The following is a 16,324-nucleotide window of genomic DNA, read 5'->3' on the forward strand; positions in this document are numbered from 1 at the left end:
ACAGATAACCCTTCAAGTGTTCACCCTCACTATGCTATCTACTCAGCAAAGCTCTCCTATGCCCTCTGATATGCCTATCTTTGGGATTTTCATACAGCCTTTGCTCAAACATCAGCCTCATCGAGGATGGAGGATGCTTCCTATGAAACCTATGTTAATTCATCCTCGTAAAGGAATAAGAAATAGCATTAACATGCAAAAAAGAAGGAAGACTTCAAGATCACATGGCTCTTAGCCTTCCTCTCAAATCCTCCTCCCCTTGCACCAGTAGGCTGTCTTGCTTATTGTAACCAGAGCTCACTTGTGTACACTCCCCACAGCGAAAGGAAAGAGCACAGGAACATCAAGTTTACATCTGCAAAAGATTTTTACGTTTACTTTGAAGGATTCTTGCAGTTTGATACTCACTCACTAACCAAAAACTGCTTAAAAGATCAACTACATACTCAATCTTAATATACACAAATGTGTCTCAGATACTGTAAAGAACCTGGGAATATAAGAAAGCCACACTTGAAGAGTTTCCCTGCTCACCTTTTCTGGGAGCCCATGGATTAGAGCTACACTGAAAGCACATAACACTGCACTGCACAGGCAGCCGAAGCCGGTGCCAGAGAGCCAGGAGAGATCCTGCCAGAAGGCATCGACCCACCTCCACCCACATCACCACTGCACAAAATGCAGAGAAAATGCTTCCACCATGGCCTGGAATTGTCCTGAAGTTCAGCCGTAAGAGCGACACATCAGCTCAGGGAACTTCAAAGATCAAATGCAGAGCAAAGGATTAGATGGAAACAAGGAAGGACGACACGTTACCATTTTATTAAGAGGGAGATGGAAGTACTCTGTTTATTTTAAAGACTTTCATCCTCCTCCTCCAACTAGAGGTTAAAATATAAAGGGCTACTACTGTACACAGATCGTTAAGTGAATTTATATTTGCATTTTTAAGCTCTTGAGGAAACAGAATGGCCAGAACTGAAAGCAATTAGTGCAGCGAACCAGACAGCTAAAATAACAAAAAACACAGAACAATGATCTCTTATTTCCCGAGTTCAGATGTCACCATCACACTTTTCTATTCATGCAGCATAGTGCATTTTGAAAAGCAGGGCTGTTTTTCTGTGCCTGAAAGGAACACAAAGAGTTCCTATTTTTTTTTTTTTCCCTCCAAGTAGTTTAGTAATTAGAAAAACAAAAAGTGAGGAAATGCAAACCACTGAACGAGAGAAATCTTTGGCAGGTTGCAGATCTAACATATTGGAAACTGGGTTCAAAACACAAAAGCTAAGAAGCAAAAATATTGCAAAATAGCCAAAACCTCGTGTGAGAATTTCCCCCTGCAGCATCACATATGGTGCGTGTTTTGCCATTTAACTCAGAGAGCCAAATGAGTTGCGAGACAACCTAAACATGACTAAACAGCGGAAAGTAACATCAGTCATCTTCTGCTCTGCAGTGGTTTCCCTGTACCACCTCACGGTGTGTCTCGGTGTTAAGCCGAAGAGTCAAATTGTGTGTTAACTCTGAGCGTCCTCTGGGACGGCAGTACCAGTCACCTTCTGCAATGAATCACGGAGAGGAATCAGCAACGCAATAAAACGCATGATTAACACTGAACTTTGGATGTAGGAAAGAAATTGCTTCCCGCAACCTGCATACATCCAACACATCACTTCAGAAAACACTTCCTCGTGCAGTAACTTCTAATGACACGCATGCATCTACCCGGCCATAAATGTTCACACCATCTGTTCTTGTTACAGTTGAGCTCTCAAGCCAACTTTCAAGTCAGGCTGACAATAGTTCACATGGCTCTGATCCATCAGCTCTTTTGCAGCTAGTAATTCATTTGCAGAAAGAACTACTCAGCCAACACAGTATTTCCTTTTTACTGAGATCTGTCACAGACAGCACCAATCTCAGCCAAACTCAGTAGCCAAAAATACTGCACCAACGAACGCTCATCTATTTCTAAAATATTTTAACTAATGTGATTTTTCTGTTTTTGAGACCATTTCTTTCCAGTTTTCTTCTCTTCCAAGGCTTGCAAATGTGCATAGCATTAAATGGTTCACAGATTTATTTTTTTTTTTCAGAAACTGCCTAGAGACTCATTACGCTTCATCAGTTATATTGTCAGATAGCATTAAAAGCACCAAACAAATAAAGGGTAGATACAAAATGCAGATAGTTACAGGAAGGTCAGGTGACAACTGAATGTTCTTCTGAGACAAAGAGTCAATGCGATATTACGGGGTAACAAAAACAAGGCTTCCTTTTGCACTATTTCTTCTCCTAACATTCAGTTACACCCCTCTCCTATTTACAAGGTTGCACAGCCATGCCCCCTCCCAGCCCACCCGTCACACACCTCAGAGAGCATTCTGCACATATACCAGGAATACAAGGAAGCAAAAATAGCTGACAGTTGCTCTAATTTGTTAACACTGATTCACTCTTTCTAGACCACTGGGTCATAAGGCTGCTTAAAGGTGACCCAGCAGGCCCTGACCTTTGAGAATTGCTAAATTCACCAGGATACAAGAAAACAGCCAAAATCTAACTCGGTTTCACTCCACCATGGCTTAGGACAACATAAGCAGCATCAGTAACTTAACAACAGAATGACAAACCCATATGGTTTCCAACAACAGATTTTAAAATACAGTTTCTCCCAGCATCCTTTTGTGAATTTCTCTCCATAAGTAACAAAACATTCATTTACTAGAAGCAAAATGAGAAACACAAGCACTCTGACTCTTGCTAATGACAGGCAAAGAGGGGAACAGAAAGAAAGAACTGGATTTCTAACCCAGAGGTACCTTTTCTGGGACAGACTGGAGTTCTCTTTTCGCTCAATCTCTTTTTCTTTTTAAATTCTAAGCATTTTGAAGAGCTCAGGGAAAGAAATCAACATAGTGACAGATAAAAAATAGGGTTTAAGGCATTCAACAAACTGAAAAATAAAGCAGGCTCTCAGAAAGGCAGAATTAAAGTCCAGCATTATTTTATTGCTATATTTCTACCACTGCATCTCCTCTGCTCATTCCTTCCTTTCCATTTAGAACTTCAGGTAAATCCATGCATCACACAGAAAAGCATTGTGCAAGACACAGATAACAGCTTGAGAGACAAAAACCGCTACTAACCCAGCTTTGTAGATCCTGTGATACAACAGTACAAAATTAAAGAAATTAACTTTGCAGCTCACCATTTCGAGACAAATCCAGTTCCACCAGCTGCATGAAATTCGCTATTTCTGGAGGGAGCCGCTGGATTTCATTATCACTAAGTCCAAGTTTCCGTAACTTCACAAGTTGGAAGAAAGGCTGAAAGAAAAAGAAACTCAGTGTCAGAAGACATTCGTAAAACTCACACGAATACGATAACGATGAGCAACAACAGAATGTGAAAGTTACGCTGGAAGCTGCTCACCTCATTTGAGCTGAAGTTATTGCTTAGAATCGGTTATGCCTCTTTAAGACCTCTTTCAGAACTGCATCAGAATGAATGCTTTAATTTTTTACATGCAAACACTAACTGCAAAGCTAGCCAGTAAAGATCACAGCAGATACACGCTAGTGAAATCCAGAGTGCCTGCTTCAAAATCATTAATGGGGTGAGGTTATCCATCAGGGTAATTAAAAGCATCCTAATTACACACCAGGGCTCATTAGGAAGTTAATGCACAGAGACACTTCTAAAGGATGATCCAGAAAACCCACACAGAGGGGCTGCCAAGGTCTTTGTAACAGGCAACTGCAGGAACCAACTAGGTTATGGAGCTGCTCTCCCCCAGGAACACTTCCTTTCCAGTCTCATAAATCCCACGTTCCTGTCTGGAGAGCGGCCCCATTTCAGAAGGACTAATGAAAGTTGTGTGTGATGCACATGACTTTGAGCCTCTCCAGCACAAAGAGGAACCAAACCACCATCTGGTTCTATGATCAGCTTCTCTAGCAGGCATATGTACAGCCATGTTTCTGCAGTCTATGCCCAAGGGTGACGGCAGATTCTGCAACAATTGCTTACCAACTGCAGGCACAACAGGGATGGACAGTGCATGCAAAGCAGGCAGGACACTAACTGCACCCCCAAGCTACGTCCTGGCAGCCCTCAGGAAAAAAAGAGCCATCAAATGACACCAGCCAAGCATGCAAAGGGCACCTTCACTGCGCAGACTCATAGGCACTGCAAGTCACATCAGCCCTGCACTGCACTTATCAGGTGCAGAAGCAGCTGCTAACTGAAAGGCAATAACAGTCTTTAAAAAGCTACTAAGACACAGGCACCCCTAGTGAGGGCCAAAAGCCCTTATCACAGCTTTTCTCTCTTCCAGACAGGCATTTGAAAAAGCCTGAAGCCCCATTCCTGGAGGTGTTCAAAGCCAGATTGGATGGGGTCCTGTGCAGCCTGGTCTAGTATTAAATGTGGAGGTTGGTGACCCTGCCTGTGGCAGGGGGTTGGAGCTTCATGATCCTTGAAGTCCCTTCCAACCCTGGCCATTCTGTGATTTGACAAAGTGACTGTAAGTGGTGAGGATCTGGGCAGAAACCCATACTGTTAACTACATGGAGTCTTGATGTTGAGTTCCATGTCCCTGGGCTGCACCAACATTTCTGCAGAACAGTCAAAACTGGCCCACTTGGTTACCTGTGATCCATTCTTGTAAATGAGCACCTCCATTTTGTGGGGTTTTTCTTTTTTTTTTTGGTTGGTTGGGGATTTTTTTGTTTCTCTGTTTTAAGTGCTGGAGTGCATATAGTGCATATCACTCAATTCATAGTTACATTTTCCTATCATTAACATCTTCTAAACCAAAGGCATTCTTTTTTGCTAAAAGTTTGTTAATGTGACAAAACCAGCAGTCAGACAGAAGCCTAGAAAAGCACTTAAAGACACATTTGTTAAAACACAGCAGGATTACATTCCACAGAAGAGATCCCAATCTGTCCTAGCACTGTCCAAAAAATACTTGGCAAGACCTACTGAAAAGGTGTCTCACTGCAGAGTTTTTCTCAGCCAGTTTGTAGCTGCTGAACCACGCAACAAACATTGATGTGCTGATAAAAACCCTTCTCATAAGCAACAGTTGTCCTTGCAAGAGATCCTTCACAATCACAAATGAGGAAAAAAATAGAAGGAACACAATTAAAAGGCAATAGATTAAGATACAAAATGATCATTAAAAAGGTATTGAGAGGTGGGGATCCATTGGAAGGCTTAGAAGCCTTCACCTCACCCACTGTCAGGAATGGATGCATTTATTTACTAGACGTGCATAGCACACCTGTGCAACAAACAAATTACACGACATCTAAAGGCACTCTTGTTTCTGTAACAGACTACTTAAAATAAATGCAAACCGGGAGCTCTGTTTCTAGTTTGTATAAAAACTTCTAATGCATGACACAGTTTCCTTGATAAAATCATAAAGTGCAGTTATGTGAATGGCGTTTCTTTGAACTTCGTGCTTTGGTTTTTTTTCCTTTAAATAAGAGAACGTAATGAGCCCTGTGTGCTCATCCTACTCCCTTTCAGTAACTGCTCATCCTTTATCCAAGGCACAACATGAATGTTCTTGAGCACTGCTGCAGTCAAACAATTACTCCTTTCTGCTGTATTTGTTTTACCTGTCAAAAAGTCCACAGGGAAGACAGGAAATCAAGAGCATGTGGAATAGAGTTCAGCAACTGTAAACATATATAGCAATATATGTTACGGCTTCAGTATACGCCAATCAGAAATGTTTCCAATATGTTACATCAAATAGAGTTCAGTTCCTATTTGAAAAGCTGTAACAGCTGAAACACATTGCAGCTCCTGCGTAAGGCAATCCAGGGCACAGCAGAACATCCCCACAACATGCTGTAATAGCAGGGTTTGACTGCAGACCCGACGTCTCTATGGGTATCTTGGCAACACTTTTAATACTGCTCAGTTAAGCCAGCCTAATTAACAGGGCTTCAATGAGACAAATAATTCCATGAGCATCAGCACTAACAGAGCCTACAACTTTCTATTTAACAGCAATTTCCAGCCTTAAATTGAAGCTTTTCTTACTATCAAAGAATGTATAGAGGTTTCTCTTATACATCTTGAATGGAGCCATTTTCTCACTGGAAAACTAATCAAGCCTCATCCACTCAGCCCTATATTTAAAAATAAATACAAAATAAAACCATGCCAGCACTTCATTCTGGCAAAATTGGGTTCATGTCAGCCAATGGAAGAAGAAAGAAAAAAGAAACAGCCTGAAGAGATAAGCAAGTAACTCACAGAAAGAGCAGCTCATGTGAGCCGGGGGGGTTTGTTTGTTACAATGCAAGTGGCACTCTTGATTCTACAAACGAAAGTCAACAGAACTAAGCCAAACTGGTTGGATTGATAAAACTCAAGATTTTCCCTCGGGAAAGTGGCCAAAACGATGCTCATTCCTTCAATGAGCCACTTGTTCCACCAAAAAATGAATGCCCAAAAACCTTTCCTGACTTAAAAATTAAAAAGAAATTTAAAAAAATAAAAGGAAATAGATGGAAACAGCTGTCAACTAAAATAAAAAACACAGGAGGGCAGGAACACCTACTTGGAGCTACAGCTGGTAAGGGGAAGAGCAGCATTTCAGTGCTAGAGCCTTCTAGTACTAGAGATATGACAAAGCAAAACTCCATTTGGCAGAGGTAGCACAAATAAATGATAGCAGTCTGAAGCAAAATGTTTCTATATAAAGGTCATTACTAGCAGCAAAGACAACAAACATTAGAGACGAATGTAATCTACTGACTAATTTTCAGCAGAAATGAGAACGAGAAAGAGAGGAAGAATGCTGCAAATTATCTCCGGGGGTTGGAGGGTTGTATTTACACAGGAGAAAGATTTATTTACTTACATATTCTGTTGTCGCATGCACTTGAGCTGCTGCTGACATGCTTAAAAATTTGTAAGTGCTTGCTTTTATGTCACATTTACCTTTGACACCACGCTGCCTCTGCTTGTGAGTATCATCAGTGGTACTTCAGTACCTTACTAGGTCCTGAATCTTACTTTACTCATTTTCCAAACTTGCCAATGACCAGCTAAAGGATATCTAAAGGGCACTTTCGAATTAAACTACTTTTAAATTACTCGGTGCTATTTTTTAACTGTTCTTTGCATTCCTGCTTCAAATCTTCCTTCAAGCTTCATCTTCTTTTCCTATACTGTAAACAAAATGAAGGGGGGGAGGTTTATTGCTTTATTTGTTCTTTTCCCTTGATCAGTTAGTTGTCCTCTTCCAATACCCAGATAGCTAAAATTGAAATCAATCCTTCCCCCATCTTTTTCATACTGCTTCAGAAAGACATCAGAAAAGTCACAGGTTTTTCTTCATGCAAACAGAAATAGAAGCTAAACTCATTTTTTGTAAGCAAACAAAACAGCAAACAGCATTCAACCCATGAGACAGTCTTAGGACACAGCCAACACAACTCCCTCCACCCCTCCAGTCAGGTCCTGAATCCTACACTACAGAATGACTTGGGTTTGGTCCCTGGAAGTCACTTTCTTGTTTGTGTAGTTACAGGGTTTCAGCAAAAAAGCAGGGGAAACCCAACCTTTCTTTATGCTAACATGTAGCCTGCTGGTCAGGACACTACAGGGAGAAGGTTACATCACATAAGGCAGAATCAGTGCTGAGTTCTAGCAATCTGCTTCTCTGTGGAGTGTTTAATAAGCAAGTTTTTGCATAGGCATAAACACAAACACATTCCTCATGTTTACAAGAAGAGCAAGCACAAGGAGAGAAGAGTAGAATCCTCATTCCTTCCCCACTAGCCAGAAGGGAAGGATAAACCTGCTGATATGTGCTCTTCCTAATGCAGCCCAGAATAATGCCTTTGCCAAGAGGGAGTCAGCTTGTCCATCAAGGCCCCCCAGGGCCTTTTTCTTCAAAGCTGCTTTCCAGCTGATTGGCCGCCATACAACCTGTACAGCAGCACAGGTGAATCCTCCCCAGGGGCAGAACTCTGCATTTCTCTTTACTGAGCTTCATGAGGTTCCTCTCTGTCCATTTCTCCAGCCTGCCAAGGTCCCTGTGAATCACAGAACAACCCTCTGACGGATCAGCCCCTCCTCCCAGTTTTGTCTCATTTGCAAACTTGCTGATGGAGCACTCTGTCCCATCATTCAGGTTATTAATGAAGATGTTAAGCATTACTGACCTCAGTATCAATGTCTGGTTACACCATTAGGGGATGATCTCCACCTGGACTTTGTAGCACAGATGACTGTTCCTTGAGCCTGGCAAGTCAGCCCTTTTTCAGTCCACCTCACTGTTCACTTATTCAGCCCATGCTTTCTCAGCTTGTCCATGAGGATATGGGAGACAGTGCTGAAAGCCTGGCTAAAATCAAAACAAGCAACATCACCCCAGCCACCAAGCCATTCATCTCACTATAGAAAGCTATCAGGTTGATGAAGCACAATTTCTTCTCCATAATTCATGCCGTCTTCCTGTTCTTTATCTGTCTGGAGATGGCTTCCAGAAGGATTTTCACCATTACCTCCATAGGTGAGGCTGATCAGCCTGTAGCTTCCAACTCCTATCTTCAGGAAGGAAGATATGGTATTTCCTTTCTTCTGATTCTCTGGAACCTCCCCTGATCACCAAGACCTCAAGATAACCAAGAGTGGCTTTACAATAAAACTAGCCAGCTCACTCAGCACTTGTGGGTCCATCCTGCCAGGTCCTATGCAGCTGTCTATGTTCACATTATCTAAATGTTCCCTAACCTGATCGTCCTCCACTAAAAGCAACTCTTCCTTTTCCTAGACTTTTCCCATTGATCTCATAGACGCAGGATTGCTGAAGACCAGCCTTAACAGGAGACCAACATGAAGAAGTCTTTCAGTACCTTTGCTTTTTCTATGTCCTCTGTCACCATTTCAGCATTCTCTTTGCTGCACTCAAAAGCAAATTTTCCCTACTCTTTCTTTTGCTGCTTATATACTTACTGATTATCATTTTGTCCTTATCAGCCCTTCCCAGATTCAATTCCAAATGGGCTTTGACCTTCTTAACCACATACAGTGTCCCTGGGGCACTCCCGACTCAACACTCCATCCTCTTCTACACTTCCTTTTTGGTGTGAGTGTTTCAGGAGCTCTTGTTCATCTACATAGACTTCCTACCACCTTTGTTTTCCTGCTCATCGGAACGGTCTTCCTGAGCTTACAGGAGGCGACCAATGAAAATCAACTCTCTCTTCCATACCACTTTCCTCTCCAGAATGGTCTCCCATAGACTATTGCAAGCAGATTTCTGAACATGCCAAAATCTGCTCTCCCAAAGTCTGTAGCTGTGATCCTGTTTTTCACTTTGTTCCTTTCTCTCGGGTTCCTAAACTCCACCGTCTCACAGTCACTGCAAACAAGGGGACCATGCCCCACCTACAAATCTCAGTGTCCTTTCTCATTTATAAGCAGAAAGCTCAGTAAAGCACCTCTATCCATTGTCTCCTTAATAGCCCGTGATAGCAAGTTGTCATCAGTACACCCCAGAGATCTCCTGGATTGCTCTCCCCATTAGGCTGTCCATCCAGGTAACGCCAGGCTGTTTCAGGTCTGCTGAGTACCTGGATCTGCACACGAGGCTGCTGCTTCCAGTTATCTGAAGAAGGTCCCATTTATTTCTTCCTGATAGGGCAGTCTAGAGCAGACAGTAACGTTAGTATGCACGTTAATTCCAAGCTGCTCACAACTGGCCCATCATTCAGCTCAACCTTCACATATTCCCTATGCTCTCTAATGTAAAGTTAAGTTCCTCTCCTTGCCTTCCCAGTCTCTCCTGCTTAAAGAGCCAATATTCATCCGTTGCAACACTCCAGCCGTGTCAGATACCACACATCTTCACAATACCAGTGAGATCTATCCATTTCAAAAAGCAAATAAAATTTACTAGATTTACTCTTTGAGAAGGGACAGTTACAACCTATACATACAAACCTAAAAAGAAGTTTAGAATATCAGTTCCTTCCACACCAGAATGCCAGCTGTCAACCAAGCTGCATCATGAAAGAAATTATGGCAGAACAGTAAAATTTAGTCTAAGAGATATTTTCTAAAAACAAGGAGTGCTATGAGAAGAACAGAGTGCCCTTTTTCTTAAAGAGCTTTCACAAGATTCTGGTATGATAACAGCACCCTGGATTTCAACACCCCGTGTAATAAAGAGATGCACAGACAGTGCCCAAGCTGAACACTAAGCGGCAGCTTACGTTTCTCCAACACAGAAACTGGAGCATGGGAGGTGGCCACTGTCTAACCAGGTCCCGTGTGGAAGTGGTCTCACATCAAAGACCAGCACAGAGAAGCACTGGCATAGAACAGAGAATTTAAAATTACAGGTGACAGATACAGCTGTGGGTAAAGTGAAAGAACTGAATTGACCAAGTTGCATCAGATTAGGTCTACAAATCCTACATATAAATAATCCCCAAAAGAAGAAAGAGTTCAGCAGACCTTTAAGCTAAACTGAGTGCACACACAAAATCTTGCCTCTTTTTTTTTCCCCATTGGAGTTTTCACATAAGCAACATCTGCTCAAAGACTCATGGGAAAGTGGTCTTTTTCCTTTGAGTAAATCAACAGAATCACACAGAATCACAGAATTGCCAGGGTTGGAAGGGACCTCAAGGATCATGAATCTCCAACCCCCCTGCCACACGCAGGGCCACCAACCATCCCACCTAATGCTAGACCAGGCTGCCCAGGGCCCCATCCAATCTGGCCTTGAACAGACACAGCAGTAGTTAGACAAACCAGCGGCGAAACAAGAGACTGAAATTACTTCCACTACTCAGCAGTGAGAAGAACACTACTGATTTCAGATAAAAGCTAAAATAAAATACTGCCTTCACGGGCTCTTAAGAAATTTCCATTTTCTAAGAAATAGGAGGAAAAAAACAACGCCGAGATCCAGTTTTCTATAGCAAATTCAGAGAGAGAGAAATTAAGCTGACAGGATGTACTGGCCCTTAAATTCTGATGCATAGGAACAGGAGACAACACTTAATTGACCATGGGCTGGTCTATAGAATTGAAAGCATCCCATTTTTACCTGATATTTTTCATTAGGTTAGCTACTGAAACCCATTGTGCAGAATGTGTTATTTTCTTCTATCAAAGCAATTTGCCAGAAAGCTTACTCTTCAGTGAAGTATAGCTCTTGACACGTAGCAAATGATATGCTACACATTACAACTTAGCCTTCAAGTTTTCACTCACAAGGAAAATAAAAATGGTTTAGGTTTAAGAAGAAAAACACAGGCTACATTTTTAAGTCGTTCTGTGCTCGCTGGTGCCCGCATAATACGTTTTTCCCAGTCAAATCAGATACAGCAAACATTCAGTGGAAGGCTCTCGGATGGAATATTGCACACCCAACACAGGAGGAATTTTTTAACAAGAGCCATACTCTTCAACTGGCCCTAGACAAAGGCCTTATTTTTAAGTCTGAAGGGTGCAGCTCTTTAATTTCTCTTGTAAAGCACAAGCAGTGAGAAGCATGTTGACAGCTAGAAATTGCTGTTCTGTGGGAAAATATCCACAACTGCCAAGAAAGGATATAGAGACCTCAGTACTGAGGAAAACCACCAGAAGCTTAACGGCACAGCCTGCTCCTCCAGCACATCCCACCAGGCTGGCTCATCCTGCAGGAAGGGCAAGAGGAGATGATGGAACCTGCAAGGCAGCAGAGGAAGGGGGGGAGCAGAGGGAGAGAGAGCAGAGCACAAAGAAGGAAAACATCTTCAAGGGCGGTCAAGAATCAGGCACAGAAGGATGTGAGAGAGAGGAAGCAAGGAGCAGAAAGAGAGTTTAGACTGAAGGAAGTAAGCAAGATCCTGGGACATCCAAGGACATGGCAGGAAGGGAAAATATGCGTGGGCAGGGCAAGGAGCCTGAGACACCAGTGGTAGCAGCTAAGAAAGGTCACTGTCAACACAAACACGGGCAAGTTCTCTAGCACACTGCTGAGTAATGAGGCAGAACGGTTAGGGAGGCCTGGGAAAGGAAGAGGAGTGCTGAAATGGGAAACCAAAAGGATCCCTGTGCAACAGCAAGAGGATAATTATTTATTTTTTTTATTGAGCGACTGTAAAAATTATTAATTTGTGTTCCTGGGAGGATGATGGGTATATACTTTAAAAAAAAAAAAAAATAGGGAAAAAACGGGGGTCTCATCTTGGTTCACATGTGCCTTAATACAGAAAAGAAGGAAACAAAGCGGGAGCAGAAATAATGGGGAGCAGAGACATTCAGAGTTGTAGAAAGGCTCTGGGCGGAAGGGATGTCAAAGATCACCTTGCTCCAACTGCCTCCTGTGCGCAGGGCTGCTGGCTGCTACATCAAGCAGCAGCTCAGGCTGCCCAGGGCCCCATCCAGCCCGGCCTTCAGCAGCTCCAGGCTCGGGGCACCCGCAGCCGCCCCAGCAGCCTGCGCCTCACCGCCCCTCCGACAAACTTCCCCGACACCTGATCTCCATCTCCCCGCCTTTACTTTAAAACCCTTCCCCCTATCTCTACCTGCCCGTGTAAAAAGTCGATCTCCCTCCTGCCTGAAGCTCCCTTTAAAGTAGTGGAAGGCCACAACGAGTTCTTCCCGGACCCTCCCCTCCTCCAGACCGCACGAGCCCAGCTCCCTCAGCTCCAGCCCTCCGATCATCTTCGCGTCCCTCCTCCGGACGCACTCCAACAGCTCCGCATTTCCCTCGCTCTGGGTCCCCACACCCGCACGCAGCACTCCAGAAGGGCCCCCACGGCCGCCCCTCGCTCTCCCGGCGCGGCGCGGCGCGGCGGCCACCTGCCGGGCTGCTCACCTGCGCCCTCCCTCCGCCGCGCTCGGGCGACGCGGCGGCTCTGGAACCGGTTTCACCCCGCCCGCCCCTTCCCCTCCCCGCGCTCACCTTGGGCAGCTCGCGGAGCTGGTTGGCGTCCAGCAGCAGCTCCTCCAGGCTGCGGCTGTAGCGGTAAATCTCCTCGGGCACGGCGGCCAGAGAGCAGTGCCGCTTGTCGATGGACTCCACGTGACGGTTGCACCGCCACAGGGGGATGCAGTGGAACATCGCCGCGGAGCGCGCCGCCCCGCCGGGGGGACGGGCCGCTGGGGGCCGCGGGGCGGGCGACGCCGCTCACCGCCGCCCCCTCCCCGCCGGCCGCTCGCCGCCGCGGGTCCCGGCGAGACGGCGGCAACGCGCATCCAGCGCGCCCCGGCGGAGGGAAGCGGCCCCGGGCGAGCGCGCCGCCGGCCCCGGGGGAAGGGGGGGGGAGAGCGGCGGGCGGGAGCCGGAGCGCGGCGGGAGCGGCCCCCTATTGTCCCTCGGCGGGCCGCTGCCGGCCCCGCAGGGGCGTCGCGGGGCGCCGGGCGCTGCGCTGCTGGCGGACGCCGCGCATTCCCGCGCCTGACCCGGAACACGGCGGCCGCTCCCCCTCCCTCTCTCCCTCCCCTCCTCCCCCGTCCCGGCTGACATCAGCGGGGCCGGGCCCCGCCGCGCCGCCCCGCCCCGGCTCCGGGCCGCGCCGCCGCAACTTTCCGCGGTCCCGCCGCCCTCGTCCCGGGGCGGAGGCGCAGGACGAGCGGTGCGAAGGAGCCGCGGTGCCCTCGGGCCGTCCCGCCCGCCCCCGTTGCCTGCCTTTGGCCCTGCCTGAGGCGCCCGCCAACCTCGCCGAGCGTCTGCGGGTCGCGTCAGTGTTTTCCTTTTCAACTGTTCGGGCACAGAGTTATGAGGAAAGTGGTGCAGTAAATGTGGGAAGTGGTGAACTGAAAGTACGGGACGCTGTTTGGGCTCCGGAGCCATTGCTGATCTTGTTCCAAAAAAAAAAAAAGAAAAAAAAAGAAAAAAAAAAGAAAAGAAATCAATATGCTACACTTAAGGCTTTCTGAAACAAGAGCCCCATCCAGCCTAACTTGGAATGCCTGCAGGGATGGGGAAACCCACCACCTCTCCAGGCAACCTGTTCCACTGCCTCACCACCCTCATTGTAACAAACTTCTGCCTTATATCCAGCCTAAATCTCCCCTCTTTTACTTTGAAATCATTTCACTAGCCCTATCGCAACAAATCCCGCTAAAGAATTCTTCCCCTCCGTTTAGATACTGAAAAGCCACCATCGGGTCTCCTGGAGCCTTCTCTTCTCCATGGCCTTGGAGGGTCTCCATTGCTGGGTTCTGTAATGCCAGTTTGGGAACACACATGGTGATATAAAATAGACTTGAAAACAGGCATCTGACATCAGAGCTTCTCTTAAAGCAGTACGATCTTCTTGCATAATGATAACTGCGCGCATTTACAGGAGTGGGGTGGAAGAAGTTTATCATAGCAGCCTCTGCCCTTCTGTCCCTGTGCAATAAGTAGTCATAAAATCACTTTTTTTTCCCCTAAATGGACTGATAAGTCTTGCAAGCTACGTTTGTTTAATTTCTGTGGACACTGCAGTGATCTGCCTATTTTAGGGCATTTTTGGACTGTGTGTAGTGTTACAGTTTGCTGTCTACAAATTAATAAACTTTTCAAAAGTTACCCTTTGGGTGTATTATTATATAATAATATATGAACCAATATAATCAGTAATTAAAATAAATATGTGGAAACTCCCTGTGTATCTAAGTAAAGAATACAAAAAAGTCAGAGCGGAAAGGACTGTGAACATCTCTGACTTGATAACAACTAAGCTGTTTAGAAATCAGCAGGAAGTGATCAGCTGTACTGAATTCTGAGCATGCTGTGATTAAAGATGTGTGTTGGAGAGAAAGTGTCAGTATTTCAGCATACATTTAATCCAGTGTGAGTGCGCCAATTGTTTATAGCACATGAAAACAAAAGCTGTGATTGATCTTTCTCATCTTGCATGTGAAAGGAAGATCACCTGCGGACTTTGAGAGGAGTCTGATCCACTGCAAGTCTGTGGTTAAATTCGTGGTGTGGAAACAAGCATCAAGGAAGCCGGGAGGCAAACTGTTGTTGAGGAAGCAGTATTCTCACAGCTGAAAGCATCACCCTGAACTTCAGCTTGCAAATAAAACCCATCCAGTTTGGGTAGGTGTAATGAGTTACTGGTCTCTGCTGCTCTGAGAATCAGCAGAATCAGATTGCCCCAGTGAGCAATCAGAGGATGACAGTACATTGACAGGATTTGTACAGGCACATATGTGACAAACTTCTTAACGGGGTAATTGTGCCCCGCAGGGATGAGAGAGGCACTGCCTGCTCTGATAGCAGCTCAGATGAGTGGCACACCAAAGTGTGGCTCACCTACAGAAGGAAGCAAGGGCTGTTCTCTCCCAGTTCTGCCTGTCTCCTGCTGCCATTTGATAGCCATTTGGTTTGTCCTTTTCTTTCCTCTCCTGTCCTCTCCCTTTTTTTTTTTTTTTGTTTGTTTGTTTGTTTGTTTCTTAAAGTACTTCTGTACTTTTATATATGTTTGCCTTAACTTTATTTACTCAAGACAGCTAGGTTTTGTCTTACAACTCTCCCAGCAGTGCCCAGAGCCTTTGAGGTGTATGGAATCTGTAAGAGACGCAGTGCCACAGACTTTTTTTGTTAGAGAAATGAATGCCTGCAGCAGGTTCTTTCTTGGCAAGCTGCTTTACTCGGCCTCAGGCAGACACCATCAGGCTTCTCCAAACTCAGCTTTGGAGGGGAATAGATGAACTCTGGTTCACCATCATGCCACAGTTCACATTTTTTTCTATTGTTCACACTGCAGTCAGGCAACCCACACCAGGCTTTGTGTCCATCACCATTGCTCTGCTGAAGTGCTTTAAGGTGCATATAAACACAGGAGAAATTGTTACCAAAAACATTCTTCTTCTTTTAAAGAGGACGTACTCCTGAGGGCTGGCTACACCCCACTTACTCACAGCACATGTGCAAGGAGCAACGTCACCTACTCAGGACTGCCAGCAGGGCTGTGCTGCATGTAGGGATCACCTTCTCAGCTGGAAATGGCAGCAGGTGCTTGCTGCACATGCTGTCATGTCAGAACTGATATCTGGGAGACAGGTTACAACTGAAAACTTAATATCTTCTGGACTATCAGACAAACTGCCATCCTACAACCACTACCAGGTCTGGGTATGTAGGCAGGAACATCAGTCCTTGTATCTGCCTGCCAACAAATATTATATATATATGTATATATATGTATATAAAACTACTTTTCTGTGATTTTAAGGACCTCAGACAATGAAATGTAAAATATAGATAAGGTGAAGCTGACCTCAGGAGCATTCTTCCCACACTGCCCCTCCTTGGCACCGATTATGCAGAACTGCTCTCTGATTTTCC

At 45.2% G+C, this 16,324-nt stretch overlaps 1 protein-coding gene across 3 annotated transcripts in view; it reads right to left on the reverse strand.

Moving 5' to 3' along the window:
* Positions 1-13,181, reverse strand: part of LRRC1 (leucine rich repeat containing 1) — an 89,522-nt gene extending 76,341 nt beyond the window's left edge. For all 3 annotated transcript variants that reach the window (XM_090136272.1, XM_031610740.2, XM_031610741.2), the window contains exons 1-2: positions 12,944-13,181; positions 3,215-3,332 (exon numbers count right to left, since the gene is read on the reverse strand). In XM_090136272.1, coding sequence (XP_089992398.1) covers positions 3,215-3,332; positions 12,944-13,102 — 277 coding nt within the window. In that variant the 5' untranslated portion in view covers positions 13,103-13,181. The remainder of the gene's footprint in view (positions 1-3,214; positions 3,333-12,943) is intronic.
* Between the last annotated feature and the right edge of the window lie 3,143 nt (positions 13,182-16,324).

Source organism: Phasianus colchicus, chromosome 2 (genome assembly GCF_987193195.1).
Source record: "Phasianus colchicus chromosome 2, bPhaCol1.hap1.1, whole genome shotgun sequence".
Taxonomy (NCBI): domain Eukaryota; kingdom Metazoa; phylum Chordata; class Aves; order Galliformes; family Phasianidae; genus Phasianus; species Phasianus colchicus.